The sequence below is a fragment of the Anser cygnoides genome, chromosome 1 (assembly GCF_040182565.1).
Source record: "Anser cygnoides isolate HZ-2024a breed goose chromosome 1, Taihu_goose_T2T_genome, whole genome shotgun sequence".
Classification (NCBI taxonomy): domain Eukaryota; kingdom Metazoa; phylum Chordata; class Aves; order Anseriformes; family Anatidae; genus Anser; species Anser cygnoides.
In genome coordinates this window covers 104,852,278-104,876,781 of record NC_089873.1, presented here as the reverse complement: position 1 = coordinate 104,876,781, position 24,504 = coordinate 104,852,278, and the positions used below count along the sequence as shown (strand labels likewise).

General features: G+C 42.4%; 1 protein-coding gene across 1 annotated transcript in view; it reads left to right on the top strand.

Annotated features, from left to right (window-relative positions):
- Window positions 1-24,504, top strand: part of LOC106048077 (alpha-2-macroglobulin-like) — a 41,385-nt gene that overhangs the window by 9,643 nt on the left and 7,238 nt on the right. Inside the window, exons 6-28 of the mRNA XM_067005523.1 lie at window positions 1,636-1,804; window positions 3,828-3,912; window positions 4,623-4,746; window positions 5,455-5,569; window positions 5,705-5,814; window positions 6,667-6,828; window positions 7,138-7,365; window positions 9,055-9,118; window positions 10,412-10,554; window positions 10,901-11,050; window positions 11,247-11,423; window positions 12,128-12,227; window positions 14,275-14,407; window positions 14,589-14,817; window positions 15,972-16,098; window positions 16,688-16,809; window positions 20,551-20,602; window positions 21,264-21,347; window positions 21,474-21,650; window positions 22,151-22,235; window positions 22,768-22,924; window positions 23,216-23,290; window positions 24,013-24,178. Coding sequence (XP_066861624.1) covers window positions 1,636-1,804; window positions 3,828-3,912; window positions 4,623-4,746; window positions 5,455-5,569; window positions 5,705-5,814; window positions 6,667-6,828; window positions 7,138-7,365; window positions 9,055-9,118; window positions 10,412-10,554; window positions 10,901-11,050; window positions 11,247-11,423; window positions 12,128-12,227; window positions 14,275-14,407; window positions 14,589-14,817; window positions 15,972-16,098; window positions 16,688-16,809; window positions 20,551-20,602; window positions 21,264-21,347; window positions 21,474-21,650; window positions 22,151-22,235; window positions 22,768-22,924; window positions 23,216-23,290; window positions 24,013-24,178 — 3,034 coding nt within the window. The remainder of the gene's footprint in view (window positions 1-1,635; window positions 1,805-3,827; window positions 3,913-4,622; window positions 4,747-5,454; window positions 5,570-5,704; window positions 5,815-6,666; window positions 6,829-7,137; window positions 7,366-9,054; window positions 9,119-10,411; window positions 10,555-10,900; window positions 11,051-11,246; window positions 11,424-12,127; window positions 12,228-14,274; window positions 14,408-14,588; window positions 14,818-15,971; window positions 16,099-16,687; window positions 16,810-20,550; window positions 20,603-21,263; window positions 21,348-21,473; window positions 21,651-22,150; window positions 22,236-22,767; window positions 22,925-23,215; window positions 23,291-24,012; window positions 24,179-24,504) is intronic.

The following is a 24,504-nucleotide window of genomic DNA, read 5'->3' as shown; positions in this document are numbered from 1 at the left end:
CATTCACCATTTGTTTTTCCCTAGGTTGTTGGGGGTTTTTGTTTGTTTCGTGTTTTTTGTTTGCTTGGTTGGTTTTGGTTTTGGTTTTGGTTTGGTTTGGTTTGGTTTGGTTTGGTTTGGTTTGGTTTGGTTTGGTTTGGTTTGGTTTGGCCAGATCAGATCCACCAGTGCAGTTTACCACATTCTTGCATTAAATTTGGACTGGACCAAAGAAAAGGGTGGCAACAGTGAAGGAAGGTGACAGCTTTAAAGTTAGCAGAGCTAAGGAAAGGAATGTTCATCATTCCATCCTTAACATAGCTAACTGACTGTAGTCAACCACAAAGGCAGATATTAGTATGAGACTATTTCTGACCTATTATTTTGACATTGCTTCTGTCATTAAAAAATAAAAAGACTTCCTGGGAAAAACAAACAAACTTACATTCAGGCTTTCCCCATAAATCCATCACAGAAATGGCAACAAGATTACAAGCCCATCTGTAAACATTCCTCCCGTAAGGAGGCCCAAATGGTGTTCTCCAAAATACGTGGTGAGCTTTTTTATGATGAAGAGGATTTGGTCAGCGCCACAGACACTTCACTGACTGTGCCTTCCCCACACCTGGGGGTGCTTCTTGGGAGCAAGGCTCTGCTGCCCTCTGACTGATGACCTCCAGCTAGGATGTCTTTCACATCACCTTTTCCTAAGCCCAGGGATAAAATCTCAGTGAAGTAAATGTACCCCATCAGCAGTTACTTACCTTGAGCTGTCTAGAGCAAACAGGCTTTTAGTAACAGCCAAGGTACAACGCATAGAGCAAGCAGAAAATGAAAGGCTGTAAACATTAACTGTGCTGCTGAGGGGCCTAGAAAGGGTGCATCAAGCTTCACTGCACCACTGCATTAGTTCAGTGACTTCTGTGAGAAATTTGGGGCTGTCTTGATGAATTTGGAGCACAGCCTGTTGACAGTCAATTCACAGTGAGCAATACTCAGCTGTTGTAGTGATGAGATTTCAGCCCCAGAATTAGGAATGGCCAGAGACAAGGGAGAAGTCTCAGCTGGGTGCACTTATCTTGGATGTACTTTCCCTATTCCTCTGATATTCTCCCTGTTTCTTCCCCCACGTCCCCACCCTACCACAAACTTTGGGCTCTTAAACATGTAGATTTCTCAGTCCCATATCTCATTCTTCAGAAGACTATGCACTGGTTCTCAAGCAGACTCTACTCCAGGCACAGAAAAAAACTTTGAACAAGCAAGTCAAGAAGTCTGTAATGAAACTTCCCTCCTTTCCCCCCATGCTCAATTTATTCCTGCTATCCATCTTTTTGTTGTGTTACCTTGTCAGTCTTTCCCAGCCTCTGGGCCCCATACTTTGTAAGCATCCAATGTTGTTGAGAGGGAGAGAACACAAGGCCTCCAGAGTTAAAAACTGTCTGCTTTCTTTCATGCTAGCTATGCAGAACTGACAGGTAAGTGCTCCTGGAGTCACAGATGCTCACAGATTACTGAGTAATTACAGCTAGGCATTTCATAGCCTGGATGTATATTTCCTGGGCACTCCACTGCTCTGTCCCTGCGAGCATCCTGCACCAAACTGCCATGATTATGTACGTAAGTTACTGCCTTGTGACTTATTCTCACCTGCAGGATCCACAAAGGAACCGTATATACCAATGGCAAGGGGTGGAACTGGAGACCGGCCTTATAGAGCTGTCCTTCCCTCTCACCTCTGACCCCATGCAAGGCTCCTACAAAATAGTCGTGCAGAAGAGCGTTACCTCCCATGTGGAACACTCCTTCAGTGTGGAGGAATATGGTAAGGAAAGGAGGGAAGGGCTGCAAGCAGGGTTGACAGAAATGCTTTTTACTGTGGCCTCTCAATTTGAATGGATTTGCTGGCTGACATGTGCATGAAGACATAGGCAATCATTGTGGGGGCTCTTCAGGGTGGCTGACATAGAAGGTGCTAAATACCAGAGATGGTTGCTCAGTTTATGGCCTGTGATCCCCACCTTGGAGAAATATTGCATTTGAACCCCCCAGAGAGTTGCGGCTGGAGCTTAGCAGAAAAAAGAGGGTTTATAAGTTCTGCAATTAAAACGGAGGACTAGGGAGAATCTCCATCCTTTACTGGATGGCTTAATGCCGCCTTTGCCTCAGTCTTTAGCGGCAATATGTGCGCCCAGTCAGCATGGGTTTATGAAAGGCAGGTCCTGCTTTTGAGGTGGCTCCTTGCCCTGTGCTCTGCACTGGGTCTTCCCTGGGGCTCCCCCAGCTGTACAAAACCTGAAACACCCAGCACATTGCTCAGAACTTGCAATTTCTGGAAAACACAGGATGCAGACCCAAAGAAGACTGTATCTGAAATGCTTGGGCACTGGCTTATCTGGTTTACAGTTAGTCATTGTGGCTAGTATGAACATGGTGAACAATCTGAACACAAACCAGATTATAGGCTCCAGCCTGCCATGGTGACAGATGGGCTGTGCCTCCTCCCACAGAGATGTCTCGGACCTCTTCCCCAAACCAAAGATGTATATGCATTTCCTAGCTTCATGCTAAAATAGTTTTTTTTTGATTCATTTTTTAGCCTTATCCCCATGAACTTCCCCTGTTGCTAACTCTGTTACACCTTAGGCAGAGCCTTTAGAGGAAATGCATCCTGGGGTTGAAACACTGAGCTGAGGAGGTGTACACCCTCCCTTGTCTTACTCACTTGCACTGGGGAAAAAAAAATAAAAATCTCAGGTACGAAGCCTGGAAGCAGGCCATTGTATGCTTTAATGCAGTCCTGGGCTTGAGTAGCTGGGGGGGCCTCAGTGTTGCAGGGTGCAAAATGGGTTGTAACTTAATGAGTGGCTGAGAGAACTGGGTTTATTTAGCCTGGAGAAAAGGAGGCTCGGGGGAGACCTTATCACTCTCTACAACTACCTCAAAGGAGGTTGTAGCAAGGTGGGGGTTTTTCGCCCAAGCAACAAGTGATAGGGCAAGAGGAAACAGCCTCAAGTTGCACCATGGGAGGTTTAGGTTGGATATTAAGAAAAATTTCTTCACTGAAACAGTTGTAAAGCATTGGAACAGGTTGCCCAGGGAAGTGGCTGAGTCACCATCCCTGGAAGTACTTAAAAGATGTGTAGATGTGGTGCTTAGGAACATGGTTCAGTGGTTGCCTTGGCAGTGCTAGGTTAACAGTTGCACTTGATGATCTTGGAGGTCTTTTCCAACATAAATGATTTTATGATTAATACTCAGGAGCAAAACATGCTTTTTACCTGCCACCCTTTATATCAGGCCTTATTGCTGCTTCATTCACTTGAGAATACAGAACTGAGGTTCCACGGCTAGGCACAGTAGAAACATCTGTACATGCAGGATAGTTTCACATACTACATGTCAGTGAGCCTAACAGCAGCCTGGGATCTCCAGAACGGTAAGGAGCAGCCAGAGAGTATCAATGATTTGAGCTGTTTCAAGGTGGTAAATGACATAAGTGGTGAATGTGCTGCTCCAAGACTTAGTTTAAATTTATGTGTTGTGAAACATGAAACACAACATACAGTACCAGTATGTCCCTCTGAATAGGCATATGTGAGGGGTGTGCATGGCTGTCTGATGACAACAGGATCACACAAGCATGTGCTGAGGGAAGGTAGGGGCTAGAACAGTCCTTCATTCCCTTTAAACCCAAATGGTGGTGAAATCTGTAAAAACATAGGAAAGGGGTGGCAGAGCTGTATGGTAGACCACACAGAAGTGATGGTTGATATTAAGCAGATTGTTTGGGTTTCTGTGCAGTACACTCTTTACCCTTCTCATCAGACTTTCTCTCTCCCATCTAGTGCTGCCCAAGTATGAGGTCCTGGTGAAGCTGCCCAAGATGATCACTATTGAGGATAAGGAACTTCCAGTGTCTGTCTGTGGTCTGTGAGTCACAGAATTGTAGTAAATCTCTCACTCCTACTTCATTCCTCCTTTCTGCTGAGCACAGAAAGAAGACCTTAGGAAGGCTTTTCATACTATTCTAAGACATCTAGTGCAGGTTTGTTCCACCCTATCTGTTCTGAGCCTGCTACTTGGCCTTAACAGACAAAGAGAAGGGGATTCTCTGTGTTCCTTAAAAGATGATGCCAAACCAATCAGCATTTCTCTCCTCCCAGTTTACTCTACACTTTCTCTTTCTCACTTTACACTTCTGCAGTTAGAGCTTTTCTGCCATTCCTGAACCTTCCAGTACTTGGAGATGTCAAATCAGACATCACTTAAGCAGGTTGTGCAAACCCAGTGTTGTAATTTTTAACTCATAAATTGATCCACCCTGTTCAACCTTTCTGCTTCTTCATTGAATCCTCAACAGTTTGGCATACAGGAATAATCCCAGCTGAAATAATTTTATACAGACAATCTTTTTCTGCATTCCTGCAGACATCTCCCACCTAGAACAGATTCTAATGTATGATGTAAGAATCTCACCACCAAAATGATGGAAACATAATCACTAGCATCATTAAAATATCAGATTAGTCAGGCTTTGAGAAGAAATTTTGTTAAGTCATCCACATAAGTTCTTAAGGAGCTATGTTTGAATGTGACTTTGACTGACATCATCTAGTATATTGTTTAACACTTTCTAATAGGTACACTTATGGGAAACCTGTCCCTGGTTTGGTGAATGTCCAAGTGTGCCGGAAATTTTCTCATTCTGGTTCACATTGTTATGGAAAAGATTCAGAAGCTGTGTGTGAAGAATTTGTCAGGCGGGTGAGTTCCAAGATTAAAATGTAGGGGTCTTCCTTATGGGTAATGGGCAATGTTGTCTAATGGAGGGCAAATTTATGACTGTTGGGAGATGGTAGAACATCAGTGATAACACTCTGTCAAGGGAAAAACAGATATTCTAACAGAAGGGTATTCTTAAGAGGTCAGTCATCGAACTGGAAACAGAAATGATGAAGAAAACCCCACGGATGAAGTCCTGACCCCATTGGTCACAGGTCTCCAGTTAGCAGCTAATAGGCCCCTGGTATTAATCCCCACACTAAGGAAAAATATGGGAAATAATTTTATAACTGTGGAAAGGACTGGCAGGGATCAAAGAGTGTAAAAGATGAGGAGAAGACAAGAAAGCAGTATAGTATATGGGTCAAACAAAAGAGAGAAGGGACAACAAGGAAGAGAGTAAAGACAATGGAAGAAACAGGAAGAAAAACAAGGCTAAGGTAGAAGGGAGATAACAAGGAAACCACTGCATGGCTTGGAGAACTAAGTAAGAAGAGCCTCACAAAACAGAAAATGAGTGTGTGAAACACAAGGAAACAGGCTGTAAACAAGTACTGGTGTTGGAAACAACCCCAGAACATAAGGCTGGGATTACATGAACAGAAGTTAAGCATGTTGGGTTTGGAATATCTATTCCTGTTTCACAAGGCACCAAATTTTTTCCAATTTTCTCTCCAACCACCTGCTTAGGCAGATGCTCGTGGGTGTGTTTCTGATGTAGTAAGGACCAAGATATTTCAGCTCCAGCGCAGGGGATATAAAATGAACATCGAGGTGCAAGGCAAGATCACAGAAGATGGCACAGGTACGTATCATATGGAGATGGCAAAGTGATGGCAGGCCACAACAGGAGGGCCTGGCAAAGATGAGGAACATAGAGTGACATGTCTGTAAATGTTGCAGTTCCTTAATAATCCCTCTTTACTGTGCTCTTTCTCAGGAATAGAGATGGTTGGAACAGGCTCCTGTGAAATCACATCCGTCATGAGCAAAGTCAGCTTCCACCTGTTGGACTCTTATTACAGACCAGGGATCCCACTCTTTGGGATGGTAGGGAACTTCTGAGACCTTGGAAAGTGAATGGCACAGCAGACTCAGCGGTGCATAATCCCATCAATTGGAACAGCTGTGTGTGCAGAAGACATAGTCCACCTTCCTCTGCCTCTGCTTAGGCAGGCGAATTGGTGTCAGTCAGAGCACCCTGAGAAACACATCAATGAACTTCCCAGCAGTCATACCAGTTACATAATAGAAGGCCTGTTGTTCTGACACGTGAGGATAACATTAGGGAGCTGCCAGAATGGGCTATTCTACAGGGGAAAGTGAGCCAGGAGCAAAAGGTGACCACAACACAGGTAGGAGTAGTGACATCATCACTGGTTGACATTGACCAGACTGAGCAGAGCAGAAGTGTTGACAGTACCTGTTTCCACCAACAGTCCAGTGGTCACCAGACAATGTAAGATGATGAGTCAGGGCTGAGCTCAGTCAAGGAAGTCCAGTCAACAAGATGGGAACAGCAGGAGAAAGCTGAGTGTAGATCTAACTCCAGTGTAGCTTAGTCAAAGACTGGGGTAAGGCACAAGCCTGAATTCAGAGTTCCTGGACTGAGACAGATGATATGTGGTGACAGTGATAGATGAGGCTGGCCATGGCAATTAAAACCTATTGAAAAACTCATGGCCCTGACAGATAATTTCCATGGGCCGATCAGATTGTCTTGCTGATCTGCTGCCTTAGACAACTTAGGACTCACCTGCACATTTCCACATTCATCTCTTCAGCTTTTCTCCATAAGAAACACCCTGCCTGGCAAGGATGACAAGGGGAAGGGGTCTGTAGGACTTGGGAATTGTTTTCTATTTCTAGTCTAAAACCTGAAGTTTCCTTTTACTTTACTAGGTGAAGCTGGTGGATGGTACTGATGCTCCCATTGCCAATGAAACTATCAGAGTTTCTGTGAATGGAGAGAGTTACAAAGGCAACTACACTACAGATGAGCAGGGACAATCTTGGTTTTCCATTGATACTACCACTTTCACAGAAGCCTCCCTGGAAATCCAAGTGAGTGGCAGAGACAGGGCAGAGAGACTGGGGTAAGCCTCTCTCTCTTCTTGATCAGCAGAGGAATTATCTATCCATGGGTTATCCATGATTCTATGATCAGTCTTTCTGCCAAACAGGAGATAAAGCAATTCTTTTGGCAGTTCGCCTCTCTTCTTTGTCTCCTGTGCATGTACTTTTATGTCTCTCTCTCTTTAATTTCATCTAAGAAGAGGAAAGACAGAACATAGCCAGAATTTTCCCATGGATATTTATGTGATCTGTTACCTGTTTTTGGTCAGCTGTGAACTTTTTATTCTTCTTTATCAGGCTGAACATAAACCTGAACTGAACTGTTATGACAGCGACTGGATCACGCCTTCATATGAGCATGCCTTGCATAGCATAAGTCGGTTTTACTCCCCCAGTAACAGCTTCCTCAAAATTGAGCCCAAGTCTGAGACATTAAGTTGTGGCTTCCCCACAGAGATCCGTGTGCACTATGTCTTCACACCAGATGTTATTGGAGAGCAGAGGAAAATTGTCATTTACTATTTGGTAAGAATTGTTCCTGGTTACTTTGATCCATGGCCACAGAGAGCACTGTGGCACTACCTTCCACACAGCAACCGCAGCACTGCTATGCAATTAGTCCTTAGCCAGTAATGATAAAGGGAGTTTGAAACTGAAAGTGTGGTTCGTGGCTATTGGATTTAAACATGTTTCCATAGTGTTTCCTGTGTTGTCTTCTGTGTGCAGACATGGGTATGTTGCCCATGTTTGATAAAGAACAGAAGAGGGTCAAAATGTTGATGTAGAGAATATTGTCTTAGGTGCAGCCAAGACTCCCATTTAATAATACTCTACTACTAGTGTACCCTGTTCCAAATTCTGGTTCATATATAGCCACAGCTCAGAAACCAGCATCCTACAAGAAGATGAAAGATGAGCTGGAAGCCTGTCTCATACTCAGTTCTTTGGGAGACACCTGACCACTGAAACTAGAGCAAGACCTCTACCTACAGAACGAGAAAACCTCTATCTACAGTACCAGTACCTGCTAATCTTAGAGCTTTGTTCATAAATCAGGCAATGATTGAAATTTTGGGATACCAAAGCAACTGGAACAGACTATACCATGCTGGAATTAACCATGATTTGACTCATTCTGGGGGGCAGAGAAGAGAAACTAATTCAGCTGTGACTGAACAATGATCTATCACTTTTGCTTGGGAGAAGAGAAAGAATCATATGAATATTCAAATAGAATTTCTTTCCCCCTAAATTTTTTTCCCTGGTTATCCCGTTTAATGATGCTAGCAGAAAAGACAAGACAGAGTAGCTTTGCAGAACTAGAAGAAATAAGTGGAACAGACACTTCTGTTCTGACGGATTATAAAGGACATTTAGGGGGTGTTAGACTGAGATTACAAGAAAATAGGAAACTATGGTAGACATGTCCGTGTGCTTATTTTCAAGACTGCTAACCATAAATTGAGCACAAGACTCCTGTTTATCCTAGTGGCTTAGTAAGGCACATCTTAAATATATACATACAGCAGGTAAGAAAAGAGTGAGGAAACTTACATTTTTATAGGTGTGTTTCCCACACCTTGAAATTAAAATATAGTACTATGGAATAGATATACTGCATGGAGGACAAGATTATACAGTAAATGTATAAAGAGCTTTTTTGGCTGTGAAAAAGGAAACTATTTCTAGAGATAAGGAAATTACAGCTAACATTCAGGCTGTTGCTTCAAACCTGACTTTAGATACTTTATTCAAGTACTTTTTTACAGCCAGTGTTCTTCTATTCAAACTCTATGTGAGTTATAAAAATAATCCTGATTAATCCTGATTCAATCTTTCTCCATCCTGTTTCACAAAGCAAGTGAGAGTGGAGTGAGGAGAACCTTTGATCATCAATCTGTTCCAAAATGTTAGAAATGTGCATATGACCCCCCCAGACTTATGTATATTCAGAGGTAAAGTGCTTTTGAACCTGATGCAGTGTGTACAAAAGGTGGAGCTGATGAGGAAACACTAGTCCTTCTAGGAGGGCACATTTCTGGCTCCAAAGACCTAGTAAATTCCAGTTTGGCATTTGCTTAGTATCTTCTTGGTTTTGCTCACAGTTGGCAGTGCTATTCACACTCATACCCTACAGCTAACCCAGTGAACCTTCATTCTTCTTCCTTTCATCACAAGTAACAACAATTATAGGAGTGTTTCTCTGTCACGTAGGTGATGGCCAAGGGAAGCATTATGTTAGCAGACACTCATGATCTGACTGTGAATCCTGGAGATGGTGAGCAGAACTATGTATTTTTAGCATATGTGATGAAATGGTGGACAGGAGGACTTAGAGAAATTATTGCAATTCAAGCATTCAAGAAAAATGGAATAACATTTTGAAAATTAATTCATTCAAGAAAAATGGAATAACATTTTGAAAATTAATTCCTTTTAGATGAAATGGTTTGAGTCAGTTTTGTTTGGTCTGAATTCTGTCTGTTGCTGTATTTTTGACTAGAGTATTTTAGCAAATTCTACAGAAAATATATAGAACGTTTTGATTATTTTTTCCTCAAACCAGTGCTTTCCACTGACCTCCATCACCAATTCTGACTGTGGGTACTTGCCAGTGTTGTAAGACCCATGTGTACAGTGAGCAGGAAAAAGATTGTCTCCCTTTCTTTCTCTCTCTCACTTTTCTTCATTTTTGGGGGTGTTATTTCTCCCTTATAAGCATGCAAGCTATATATATACATATATAGCTTGCATGCTTATAGATATAACATATACATATATATACTAACCAATCATTTATTTTTGTATATATACAATGTTCAAAGATTACTCAAGTGAATGAGACTGGTTATGATGCATCTTTAAAAGTCTTTGGACAATAAGACCAGGGAAACCATTTTAGAAGCCCATGAGAAGGAGTATGCAGTATGTGGAAGTAAAAGATCTTACATGCTGCATGAAGTGATGTTGGGGGTGTGACTGAAAGTTCTGCTACCTCACTAGTTGTAGTGATTACACTAACACCTTGGGTCATATCAAAAGATTTTCTGTCACCTTCATCCAAATTGTGACAAAAAACTCAGGCCCAGCTAGAATGTGGCATTTCCCACTGCAGTTGGAGTGACAGTTTGGTGTTTCAGGTAAATACTAGCTTTGGAGTTATTTTGAGGAGTTCTTTTTTCAGTTATTCTGCAACCTTGGCTGCTGCCACCTATTACAACAGTCCCTTATTTCTATGTCTTTTCCCTCATCTGTTTTTTTGTAGACTGCAGATTTTGGAGCTTGAGGAAGAATAGGGTTGGGAACAGCAGGAGGTGATTCCAGGTGTTAGCTGGGGAGAATCTAGAGGGCATGTTGAGGCCCACTGAACATCTCATTTGGCTATTACATGATCACTGTTTGAATGCAAGTGTCTTCAGCAATAGACATAGACATCATTCATGCATCAGTACTCCTGCCCCTGTTAACTAAAAATGTTCAGCATGAGTGAACTTGACTTCTTTATCTGAAGAACGCAAATACATAAGTCAGAACTTCTTGTATATAGCTTAGCATTTCTTCTCTCTGCTAGCTTACGGGATATTTCAGTTGACCTTACCTGTTGAGGCGACCATTGCTCCCAAGGCACGGATGCTTGTGTATACCACTTCACCCAGTGGGGAAGTCATCGCCAGTTCAGCGGATTTCCAGGTTGAAAGTTGCCTCCCCAGTAAAGTGAGTAAGAAGTAAGGTTTTATGTAACCCATGTTTGTTTCATGGTCAGTAGTTCGGTTATTAGTTCCAGAATGGAGGCAGAATTCAGAATGGGTTCATGGAATGGTCTGATCAGATGTTGGCTGAGGATTAGTGACTGAGTAAGTTACAAAGCCATAACTACAAAAGTGGAGGAAGAAAGAATAAGAATCACTGCTCATTATAAATCACACTAGTCAAAGCTGAATTTATTAGAAGAGCTGTAGAGCACTAGCAGAACTCAGTTCACAAGGCTAGATACTTCGGTATAATAGCATGTAACTTCATCCGGAAAAGTTGCTGCTTTAACCTACTTTTGGGGTTGCAGGTCAGCTTGAGTTTTGTTCCCAAGGAGGGTCTTCCTGCCTCCAACACACGTCTGCAACTCCATAGCTCACCAAGGTCCCTGTGTGCCATCCGTGCCGTGGACAAAAGCGTTATCCTCATGAAGCCTGAAGATGAGCTCTCTCACAGATCTGTAAGTCTTGGCTGTTTCTGGTAATGAGCAATACAAGAATCAACTAGGATGGACATAAAGCCATATATTTTTATAGCTGCATTCACTATACCTGTTTTTTAGAAGCTGTCTTTTATCACTTGAACATTAGGTAGTGTCTGTGTCCCCATGAGTACTGACCTGCCACATTTTCCCTTGGTTGTTTGCATTTTCCCAGTTGTATGATCTTCTCCCGGAAGAAATGAAGGAAATCCAGGGCTACAGGTTCAAGGACTACTACTTGGAAGAAGACAATGTAAACCCCTGTGTGTCACTTGACAACATATTATTAAATGGATTCGTCTACGTACCCATTTCTCCTGATGGCAAAGGTGATGCTTATGATGTTCTCAAAGTAAGCACCAGCCTTTCATTTTTATTAGTTACTCCTTTTTGGAATACAGTATCATCTCCTCTTCTTCCCTGTCCTGAAGGTCTTTTTGAATGAATTTTGGTGTGAGCTTGCTAAGCTGTGTATGCAAGACACACACAGGCCCAGGCCCTACATCTGTGTAGCCCATTGCTCATACCTAACTGCTACTCCAAGCCATTAAAACTTTGACAGGCCTCCTCAATGCCAGGACAAAAACCTGTGAATAGGCTCAAATAAGGAAGCAGTACTGAGAAATGACCCCTGGTGCCATAATACTAGAAACCCTTTCCGTACTCATGCATGTTGTATCTCTATCTGGCGTAGATAGCGGTTTAATAAAGTGACAGTTACTTTGATAACCCTCAAACATACCTGTACCCATCTACAGAGTCATGCACAAGACTTTTTAGGTAGGTGCTCTCAATCTAATGCTTTTCACACATCATTTTTACTCAGTTACATGTCCCCAAGGTAGACCTTGACTTTCTGCCTAATCATACCAGCATTTAGCTTTAGGATGAGTATGTCATGATAAGGCCTCAACATCTGGGTTGAACCAATCCATCTAGTGTTTATATACAAGCCTTTGCTATTCTGCTCAATTCCAGACATAAGTACATCTATTCTTGACATAGTAAAAATAGTTTAATTTCAAAAGTTTATTTTACTTTCTTTTTGTTTAACAGCTATTGGGCTTAAAAGTCTTCACTAGCAGCAAGATCCATAAGCCTGAAGTCTGCCCGCGTTACACAGTACACATGATGGAAAGGAATTACATGGTTTCTAGTAAGAAAGCCTGCTTCACTCTACCCCCACACAACTACCTAAAATTTTGCATCTTGCTTCTTTCTTCTCCTCTCCTTCTTTGAATATTAATTAGAATCACAGAGTCATAGAATATCCTGAGTCGGAAGGGACCAACAAGGACCATCAAATCCACTTCCCAGGTCCACAAAGGACCACCCAAAAATCAGATCCTATGTCTGAGAGTGTTGTCCAAACACTTCTTGATCTCCAGCAGGCTCAGTACTGTGACAATTTCCCTGGGAAGCCTGTCCCAGTGCCCAAGCACCCTCTGGGTGCAGAACCTTTTCCTAACATCCATCCTGACCCTCCCCTGTTCACCTCCATGCTGTTCCGTCAGGTCTTGTCGCTGTCCCCAGAGAGCAGAGATCAGCACCTACCCCTATACTCCCCTCGTGAGGAAGCTGTAGGTCTCCTTGGGGTCTCCTCTCAGTCTCCTTTTCTCCAGGCTGAATAATCCAAGTGACTTCAGCCACTCCTCATATGTCTTGCCCTCTAGACCCTTCTCCTTGTTTTTTAGCCCTCCTTCGGCTACTCTCTAACAGTTTGATATTCTTATACTTTGGTGCCCAAAACTGCACACAGTACTCAAGGTGAGGCAGCACCAGCACAGAGCAGACAAGTTGATTCTGCTCTCAGATATGCCAGCCTATTTCAGGATCATTTCCTTCTGGATTCAGTCCTGAAATATGAAACTGATACAGCTCTGTGTGCTTATCTCCAGCTGGACAGGTATGCCTGGTTAAAACCGTGTGTTCTCAGTGAATCATGTCAGGCCTGCAGCAGTGATCCTGTAGACACAAAGACCGTCTACCTTCAGATTGTCTGCCAGCATATAGAAGCTTTGTTCCTCCATCAAATAAAGGCCCATCTATAGAAACCTAAAAAAAAAAAAAAAAAAAAAAAGGACAGTCTCTACTTCTAGGTAGTTACATTTCAGCAATAACTAGGGGAACAACTATAGCAAAAGTAGACCAAGATAAATGAAAAGGTGGTATGAATCTGTGGGTTGACGTTTTACCTCTAGGGGCTGAAAAACTTCATTCTGTTCCCAGTTCTTCCATTCATGTGATTGTAAGCGTCTGGGTAGGTCACTTTGCTGCTGCAGTGACTGTGAGGATAGAAAAAAGATTTTTTTTTTCTTAATAGCTCTGAGATTAGAAAGGCTATATAAAACATTCTCACCTACACCACTTCCTATCACTGACTTTTTGTGGTACAATAGCCCAGTTAGTATTAAAAACAATAGCCTCTGGTCAGGTGAAATCTTCTAGCCTTCTAGTTAAAACATATCAAGTCTTTTGTTTGGAAATGCCAGATCTGTCTTCAGAGCACAGCATGAGACAGCTGGCTGCTTTGAGAAGTGGGAACGTCTTCTGAGACTGATGGAAAGTGTTTCGTAAGGCACAGCACTATGCAACACTGTGAGGAAGGGTCCCCCTACTCTGGAACTACTTATTTGCTAATGGCCAGAGACGTAAAGATACATATTCAGCTCAAAAGAATCTTAGACGGGGAAAGGGAGGGATAAATGTGGCTGCTGTTTCTGGCCATGTATAAACATAATCATTTTTTCAACAAAACTTAATAAATTATATGAAACAAATATCTAGAGGCAGTGAATTCCACATTTGACTTCTCTATTGCAATAGAAATGTACCCTCGGTAGCCTCATAACTTAGCTCCTGGATTTGCTGGCAGTGGAGGAAGAATGACCAACCCCACCCAATCTCTGAAAGAGCAGTAGCTTTAGGAAACATGAAATATTGAGATGACAAGAGAGCAGTACATTTGTTTTCAGTGGGCAGTTGATATGAGGTTAAGAATTTAGTGCAAGGATCACTGTGATCTGTTACAAATAGAGACAGCTCAAAGTCTGAGTCTGTGAGGCTGGCCGTAATCAAGTTTTCCAAGCTGTTCTTTAAATTTTAAAATTTTATCTAAGAATAACCACTAAATGGAAGCAAAGCATCCTCGTTGTTTGAAATGAGTTTGATATGTCTTTTTCTTTCTTCCTTTCCTTGAGCAGATTTAGTCAGTCCAGCGCAGCATCTTTATGATTCAGACTATGCAATGATGGAAGAGATGGATGCTGGCCATCCTGTGGAGACCATCCGGAAATACTTCCCTGAGACATGGATCTGGGACATAGTTTCAGTGAAGTAAGTGTTTATGGGAATGTAGAGTGTGGTCACTGGAGCAAAACCTCAGAAGATAGTTAAGCTTTAATGAAGGTGTCAACATTTTGGTGAGAGGAGTCTTTCTAGTAGACAGAAGGATTTTTCAAGGCCACTAAGCATAGATCAAAAAATGACTGAAATCTTTCTCTCTGTCTCTCGCCAGCTCTGAAGGAAATGCTGAACTAGATGTGACCATCCCTGACACCATCACCGAGTGGAAAGCCAGTGCATTCTGCACTTCGTCAGACACAGGCTTTGGCCTGTCCCCAACAGTGTCCCTCAGAGCCTTCCAGCCCATCTTTGTAGAGCTCACCCTGCCTTACTCTGTAGTGCGTGGTGAGGCCTTCACGCTGAAAGCCACAATTTTCAACTACCTAACAGCCTGCATCAGGGTAAGAGATACTCACAACTTTGCTCAGTCCGAGAGCTTAGGAAAGACTACAGTGGGCCATTTATAACATAGTTTCCCAAGCCAGATGACTGATCCCTGATTATAATTTCATATAGGTGTATGTATGTAGGAATTTTTGATGGATTTCATGAAGGAGGAATAAGTTTTCCCAACAACGTTTTGAAAGCTGTGTTTGATTCAGAAGCTAAAGCTCTGCTAATGAGGCCCCTGGCCTTGGCATCCTATATTTATTTTACTGTTCTGTACAAACAAGGAACTTGTTATAAGTTATCTTTAGACCATTTAGACTTATATTTATAGACCATATAGACTTAATATCCATAAGGTTATTTGTAGACCACAGTGTCATTGCGTACCGATATGGAAAGTCCAGGCTCACGAGCGTGGATACACTTTTTTAGCCTTTAGTCTCACCTCATATAAACATCTCACAAAGTATCATGCCACATTTGCTGGAATATACTTCCTCTGACTGATTGCGTCTAACCCTAAGACACTGAGCAGAGCTACATAGCTTTAGTATTCTTATCTGCATTCTTTCACCATCAAAGGAGATCAGAGATAATTTGAGAGCTGATTCTAACGAAATCTCAATCACTTTTGCTTGGTGTTTTACAAACACTGATGTATATTCTAAAAGAAAGGAAGCTGAAACAAGGAGGAACACTGATCCAGTCATTTCAATGCAGTCCCATTTCCCTGTCTTTCCTGTTCTGTTTGCTATTTTCAGGTTCCTTATTCCACTCTCCCTTGTTACCTTACTAGCTTTCACACTGCTGGAGTTTTACCTCTTCACCTAATTAATTGTGATGGGGGGTCTGTGAATGAAACTCATGGTTTCATTCATAGCCATTGCTTTGTCTTTACTCACATAACTGATAAATGCTCTCCATTTTCCTTGAATCAATTTCCTTTCTAAAGAGTAATACATGTCGTGTTCTCCACACTTATCTCACCAATCTCTTAAAATTTTACTCACCTCAGTCTTTTTCCATTTTATTACCCTGTTCTTGCCATATCCATGAAGTTCTCAGTCCCACAGTATAACCAGCTCTGTCTGTAGTGCTCTGTCTTCAGTAACTCCAGATGCTCTGTAATTCCAACCTTCTTGACACTTCTCTGTACAAATGGCAGGTCAGTGTGTCTCTAGCTAAATCTACTCATTTCCTGGCTGCTCCGGTAGAGAAGGAGGAAGAATCCTACTGCATCTGCCTGAATGAAAGGAAAACTGTGGCTTGGGCAGTAACACCAAAATCTCTAGGTAAGAGTCTGGACAACATGGAAGTACTAGAATAAGATATCTGTGGATAGCATCAGGTCTTTGGTGTGAGGAACTAGGACCCCAAACCTGTCTGGAAGTAACTTATCTGTGCTAGAAGTGGGAAGGCCAGCTCTGAGGCTGAGACACAATCTTAGGATGCAGGTCCTAAACAGACTTTCTGAGGATTGTGGCCTTTTCTCAAAATTTGAATAGAAATCACAAATTCCCTTAATACTTGCAAAGTGCTTAGACATTCCTGTTGTGGAGGTATGAAGTACCTTAATGTGGCTGGGTCTGAAATATTTAATTCAGAGCTTTCTTCCTCTGAAGCATCCCCAAACAAGACTGTTTGATTTAGAAGACCTGCTCCTCTACTGCTCTTCTTGCTGACTGATTAGCACCTGCTTGGGTGGCCATCACAAAAGAGGTGGTCTAGAAGGCCGCAGCAGGATCAAGATAAAACACTGGCACATATTTAGCTCTCCTCCTGGAAAATCTCTGTAACACAGCAGAGAGTGCCCAGCACAAACACAAACCCCCATTTCCCTTGTGCTGCCCAGCAGGACTGGCTGACCCCTGTTTCCTCCAGGGCAGGTGGAGTTCTCGGTGAGCGCTGAGGCCCTGCAAAACCAGCAGCCCTGCGGGAACACCATAGTGGAGACCCCTGAGAAAGGACGGAAGGACACAGTCATCAGACAGCTGCTGGTGGAGGTATGGGGGATGCTGAGTTAGGTGGCACAGAAGAGTAATAATAATTTCATGCTACATAGTAACAGTTGCTGCATGATAAAGATCTTTAAGTCGTGATAGCAGAAATAATGGCTCTTATTCTGCATGCTTCATTAAACTAAGAGTTGATAAATCTCATACAGGCCAACAGATCCCATAACTCATAGAATCGCTGTCTTAAGTAAAAGCAGTGTATTACATTACATAAACAGGAAAAATAAGCAATCATGGCACGTTCATCCCAGAGACATCATCTGGGAGAAAAATGAGAACTCCTTGGTGTTGCCTGTAATAAGTCACAGGGATAGGCTACAAATGGAAGCTTTGCCAGAAAACTTATGTGTCCTCCAGCACATGACCAGTACTCTAGAACATGAAACAGTTGCCACGATCTACACGTATTTCCAAACAAAAAATACCATCATTGTTTTGAATTGTTTTTATTATAGTTTTAAGAATGTTCGAAACAGTATGAACTGACTTTTTATTTTTGCATTCTTTTCTACATTTTTTTCTTAGACACTGTTTTACAATGATTAAACCACAGTTTTTATGATAAATAGGCAGTCATAAAATTTATCCACAGTATTAAGACTCCCTGTGATATTAATGGCAAACAAATAATACTAGCTTTTCGCATAGTGAGTTCTATAAAATATCACGTCACAACATTGTCACTCCTATACATGAAAGGAAAGAAATAATCTTACTTAAGAAAATTTAGTCAAGACATCGCAACTCCTCCATAAATTATAGACATTCCAATTTTCAGTTAGGCAGAGTTAGGATTCATATAATACATTACTTCAGAAAATGTTTTGCTAACCTGTATGTAATGATGGAACAACAATCCTGTTTTTGTTTGTTTGTTTGTTTTGTTTTAATTTTGCTTATTTACAAATGAATGTGATTGTACAATGCATTCCATGTATCAGGGCACAAAGAACTATTGAACATTTCAGGAAAAAAATTGCAATTTCCTACATGCCTTCTGGAAAAAGAGTAATTACTTTGTTCTTTGAAGATACTGGAAGATAATTGCTTCTGAATTTTAAAAGAGTCTTTTCTCCCAGATTGTGGGAGGGTGAAAATAACTGAATAAGAATTAAAATAACTTCTGTTGAGTTGTCTAAGAGATTACTGGTATTACTCTGTTATTGTAATGAAGTAATTAGTCTACCCCATCTAGCCCCGAGTGGATAGAATCAGAGATTAGCATCCAACAATTAATTAGCAGGGGTGGATACAGTGCAACTTGCTTGGAGTGGAGCTCTGTCGTCCCAAACACACAAATGTCAGTACCCCCTGCAGCAGGTCATGGGACTCTAGGGAGATCAAAGGGAGATGACCAGAGCCCCTGGGGCATCCTCTTGCCCCTCGGGAAACCAATCCTTGATGAAAGCTAGTTGGGATACAGGATTTTTTTTTCACACAGGAATTGCATAGCTGGAAAGGAAAATCTTTTGAATAGTTAGTTTTGTATATTTGAATTTCCTGTTGAAATGTTCAAAATCAAACAAAACAATGGCTTCTCATTTAGTTGCATTTCAGGGTGGTACACTGAAACAAACACCAGGCGCTTTTGCAAGCAAGCATTTAGCTCAGTCGTGGTTTATCCTAATGCTTTCTCTCTTTTTATTGGAGTTTGAATTTTCCCCAAGTTTTTAATCTTTCTCCATCTTTTTATATTGAAGAGTGAGAGACAACATGTTTTAACTGTGTGAGAATGTCAGGGTAATACCGTTTTTTACATGCTGAAAAAAAAAATCAGTTGGCAAAAGCTGGAAACCAGTAATGAATAAATGGCAAGTCTCCTGTTTGGAGGATAAAAAAATGTTGAGAGGATCTTACTAAATTAAACTCTGAAAAAAAATGTTTTCTAGTAAAGATTTGATTCCTGAGTTTTATGCAGAATATTCTAGATCACCTCAACAGAAAATATGTCTTCTTTTCTGACTTTTCTGAAAAACTGGTCGAGAATTTTCTGAAATAGAGGAACAGAGGTTACCCTCATTAAATGTGGCCAAAAATCACCAGTTGAGTGGCGTATATTTAAATTTTGGTTTTTCTAATATGTCACTTGTGGGAGCATTGGAGTGCTTTAGTTATCACCTGTCAAAACTCTTGCATGAATATCCTATAGTGTCACAATCAGCTGTAAACAGAGTCTGAAATGTTCTGCTAGGCTGGACTAAGGAAAGTATCACCTTGGAAGATAGAGCCCTGTGGCTTCATTAGCACTGTCGGTAACGTTACCTTGCATGTTATCAGCTTTATAAACTGTGAAGCCACGAGGTTTCTTTGAGTAATTGGAAAGGAAAGAATAGTATTAAATTTCGTATTTGTAATTAGGCATGTTATAATTCTGTGTTACAGATGACAGATGTCATCTACCTGGACTTCTGTAAGGCTTTTGACACAGTCCCACGTGACATCCTGATTTCTAAATTGGAGAGATATGGATTTGAAGGGCGTACCATTCGGTGGATAAGGAATTGGCTTGAAGGTTGCACTCAGAAAGTGGTGGTCAATGGCTCTGTGTCCAGGTGGAGGCCAGTGACGAGTGGTGTCCCTCAGGGGTCTGTCCTGGGACCGGTACTGGGTGCACCCTCAGCAAGTTTGCAGATGACACCAAGCTGAGTGGTGCAGTTGATACAACATAAGGAAGGGATGACATCCAAATGGACATGCATAGGCTTGAGAAGCAGGCCCATGTGAACCAAATAAGGTTCAACAAGTCTAAGTGCAGGGTGCTGCACCTGGGCCGGGGCAATCCTGGACCTGAGGACAGACTGGTAGAAGATCTCATTGAGAGCAGCCCTGTGGAGAGGGATTGGAGGTTCTGGTAGATGATAAACTTGACATGAGCCAGCAGTGTGTGCTTGCAGCCCAGAAGGACAACTTCATCCTGGGCTGCATCAACAGAGGAGTGGCCAGCAGGTCGGGGAAGGTGATTGTGCCCCTCTGCTCTGCCCTTGTGAGGCCCCACTTGGAGTGCTGCATCCAGGTCTGGGGCCCCAGCACAAGAACGGTGTGGAGCTGTTAGAGCGAGTCTGGAGGAGGGCCACAAAGATGATCAGAGGGCTGGGGCACCTCTCCTATGAAGAAAGGCTGAGAGAGCTGGGGCTGTTCAGCCTGGAGAAGAGAAGGCTCCGTGGAGACCTCATTGCGGCCTTTCAGTGCTTAAAGGGTTCTTATAAAAAGGATGGAGAAGGACTCTTTACTCAGGTAGATAATGACAGGACAAGGGGGAATGGTTTTAGACTGAAAGAAGGGAGATTTAGATTGGATGTCAGGAAGAAATTCTTTACTCAGAGGGTGGTGAGGCACTGGAAAAGGTTGCCCACAGAGGCTGTGGATGCCCTGTCCCTGGAGGATTTCAAGGCCAGGCTGGATGGGGCCCTGGCAAACCTGATCTAGTGGGTGGTATCTTTGCCTATAGCCTGGGGGGGTTTGGAACTAGATGATCTTTAAGGTCCCTTCCAACCCAAGCCGTTCTATGATTCTATGATTTTATGATTCTATCATCAGTTTTGTGTACAGAGGAACGTCTTTGTAAGCAACTTCTAAAGGCTTTGCATTATGAAGTAATTACCACAGGAGAATTTGCAAGTATTTCGTTTTCTCTTTAGTGTCCCTTCTAGTTTCTCTGTTGATAATTCTTTTATTTCTTTTTCTGTCTATTTCTCACTTTTTGCTTTTTTTCTTCCCTCTTCCCCAAAGCCAGAAGGGATGGAGGTGGAAACTACGTATAACTCTGTGATCTGTGCATCTGGTAAGAGCTTATTTCTTTCTAGGACTTTTTTTTTTTCTTTTTTTTTTTTTCCTTTTCCCTGAAGAAAAGACTCAGACATAAGGAGAAAATGAGGCTTAAAAATTATAGGCATCTAATGAAACTGAATAAACTAGATGTATCTCCAACTGGTAGTGAAACTAATTCTTCCTAAACAGCTGTGATTGTAATAGTTTCTGCAATTGCAGAGGCAGAAGTGTAGCTCTTAGGAAGTGAGGCTGCCTAGGTCCCTGTGGGGACAGAATATCTGGTATTTATTAGGGTTATCTCTAATGTCTTTCATTCTATGCAAGTAAAATCACAAACTGAACTCTGCCAGGACTGCCAACCAAAGCAGGAGAGGCCAGAAAAATAGTCTAGAAAGTGTATTTTCCAAACCAGGCCAGCTGATAGTGCAATGTAGAAATCCATAACATTTTGTGTGTGAGAGTATTGCAGGCCCAATGGAAAATGTGCACGATGGGAGGATTCCACAACAAAAATGCAGATGAATGGATTTGTTGAAGGCAGGAAACCCCTGTGCAGTGAACTGTATCTCAACCAATTAGGTGACACACATGCATGTAGACATATCAGGAAGCATAACCAAACTGATCTGGTTGTTGTTCGTATTGTTGTCGTTGTTTTGTTTTGTTCTTCCCAGAAAAATCAATGTCAGAGACAGTTGCTCTAGTTCTCCCGGAGAATGTGGTGGATGGTTCAGCAAGAGCATATTTCTCAGTGCTAGGTAAGTGAAGCACTTTCAGTGTCACATGCTATTTTAAAATACTGCCATGTTTTTTCAACCTGTGCATAGTTGACCTCTGAGCCCTGAATTGTGCTAATGTGCCCTTGAAAATCTCTCATTACCCAGGTGACATCATGGGCACTTCCATGCAGAACCTGCACCAGCTCCTCCAGATGCCATTTGGCTGCGGGGAACAGAACATGGTCCTGTTTGCACCCAACATCTATGTCCTGGACTATCTGAACAAGACAGGGCAGCTGAGTGAGGAGATCAAATCCAAGGCCATTGGATACTTAGTGAGCGGTGAGCTGGGACACAGCTTCTCTGTTAATTCCTTTCCTTGGCGTATGGATAAGGACACTTGACCACTGGCATGTATGATCTAGGGGAGGTTTTCCTAGTGCATTCTCTGGAAGGGGACATGATACTGTAGTGGGTTGAGTGAATATAATACAGTATCTACAAGAGAGAGAATTCTGCACTCAGGTAGAGGTGCAGGGTGAGAGAGGACAGTGTCCAAACAGGAACACAGAAAAAGTCCAGAACTGGCAATAAAACAACTCTTTTCTGTAAGAAAACGGTTTTATGAAATATATAAATCAGTCTGTAACGATTAATCTTGGCAGCTGCTTATACAGAATCACAGGCCCCAGAAGGTCTTTAGGATTGAGATTTCAGAAGCATTCTTCACCTTTGGCTGGGCCTGAATTTTTACAGCCAGAACAATTTCTGCTACATTTCATTTGTATGACTCCTTGAAAAGTACTGAGACAACAAAAATATTCTTCTGCTCTCCATTTCAGGGTATCAAAGGCAATTGAACTATAAACACTGGGATGGTTCTTATAGCACCTTTGGGCCCCAATATGGGCAGGTTGGGAATACCTGGTAAGACTTCAGTACCACTGGCTTTGTATTTTTACTCTTCATCCCCTCCCTTTTCTCAGTGTCCTCTTGTGCTTGGTCATTGTGAAAGCTGAAATGGAGGTGGAGGTGAAAGGATAATCGTGACATCATAAATAATCATGTGGGATAAGGGAACAAGGAAGGATGCTAAGGGAGATCCCCTTTAGGTTTGTAATGGTGCACTGATAGCTATTTACCTCCCCAGTACCCTGGTTCAGCTCAAGTAAGGATGACCCTCAGGATGCCCAAGCAAGTTCTTTTTAACAGATGCTGATGAATCCCTAGAATGCAATTGCCCACCTACCCGCAGTCCTCATGTCTGTGAATGGCAGTTACTTTTAGCATTGGTCCCTGTCTCACCAAATTGCTAAGCTAGTTTGTAGTTTCCAACCAGTCCACATAACCAACTTCTGGAGCTTCTACTGCTTTCTTCCAGAGCAGTGATGTCTGCATGGGCCCCATCACCTGTGACAGATACAGGGCCGGCTGTCTCAGTTCCCTCTCTTGCTTTCAGGCTCACAGCCTTTGTCCTCAAGTCCTTTGCCCAGGCCCGGCCATACATCTTCATATATGAGAAGCACATCCAGGATGCTTTGATCTGGCTCACTCAAAAGCAGAAGGAGAATGGTTGCTTCCACAGTTCTGGGACACTCCTGAATAATGCCATGAAGGTAATATATCTGCCTGTTTGGCTCCATATGGCCTTTGTGAGGCTGGAAGTTGACTGTAAGTCAGCCTGGGACCAAAAGAGATATATCAGCACTTGGGGATTGGGAAGGAGAGAGAATCTATGTATATGAACTATTAAAAAAGCAGGAAGAAGCCAATGGCAACTTCTGAAGGACTTAACAATAAGTAGGAGGCTAGGAAGAATTTGTCCTTGCATGATGTAGATAGCATAGCACAGGGAGAAGTCAGTGGTGCTCTGTGGGAATGACATCTACTTTTGTGTTTCCCTGCAGGGTGGAGTGGACAACGAGGTCTCACTGACGGCCTACATCACTATTGCATTGCTGGAGATTCCTCTGCCTGTAACTGTATGTGTCACCTGAGTCACTATTGGTAGTAACTTACCCTACTAGGCTCCCACAGATTATCAAGCCCCTTTACCTTTCAAAGAGGAAATACTGTCTGAATATTCTTTCTTTTCAAGCCCAGACTAGAATAACATTTCCTCCAGTCTCCTCCCTTGTCCAATCCTGTCTCCCACATAAACATTTCATTTAATCTTTTTCTAAGTTCTTTTGTGAAGGATCTTGCTTTTGCTCATTTAAAAGAGTACAGCATGGATTAACTGTGAGTTAAATAATATTTAAATCCCAGAAATGACCCAGATAGGTTTTCTACATCAAAAAATTTCTCCTTTTCTGTTGAAATTGTACATTCCCAACACAACACTAGTAAGAGCCTACTGTGTTGGCACAACACCACATACAATCAGTCAGGTAATGAATACTTTCCTAGGCAGAAGGATTAGAGACCTACTTCCCACTTTTAAAATCAAACTGGAAAAAAACATTGTAACATGATGTATTAGAAAAGAGAAGGTACTAAATGAGGAACAGCCTCTGACTGTCCATTTGTTACCTGGGGTAGCAGACATGGAGGGTAAGGAATACATGATGGTACAATCTCCATCAGATAGAGGAGTGGGGTTTTCAAGGGTCCGTGTGTACCATGGACCTATTCTTCCTGTTTTTCTATGATAGAATTCAGTGAGAGATCTTGTTGCCCAGTCTCACTGTCTCCCTCTCCACAGCACTCAGTGGTGCGTAATGCTCTCTTCTGCCTGGAAACAGCAGCAAATGGGAAAGAAAACCATGTGTACACCAAGGCACTGCTGGCGTACGCCTTTGCTCTGGCAGGAATGGAGGAGAAGCGGAAGGCGTTGCTTGGCTCACTTGAAAAGGAAGCAGTGAAAAAGGGTGAGTGTTCCTGGTGGGATGTTGCTTTCTTCCAGCCCACAGACCTTATCTTTTCCTTTGATAAAATGGCTTTTGTTGGTGGGGCAGTGAGTACAGGAAATGGCTTGTGTGGGTGGGGAAAAGTGTAGGGAGAGGAAACATTTGTGCAAGGTGGTTGCATTTTTGACATCTCCCTCTCAGTGTCCAGTCCTACTTCTCTGCTCTGAGGGGATTCCTCAGGAGGCACTGCACACCACACCATCGGTGCTCAGCAAAAGCATGGCTCTGCTAGCATCTCACCTCGGTCTGCTCTTCTTGTAACGCCAACCACTGCTTAGTAAAGGCTT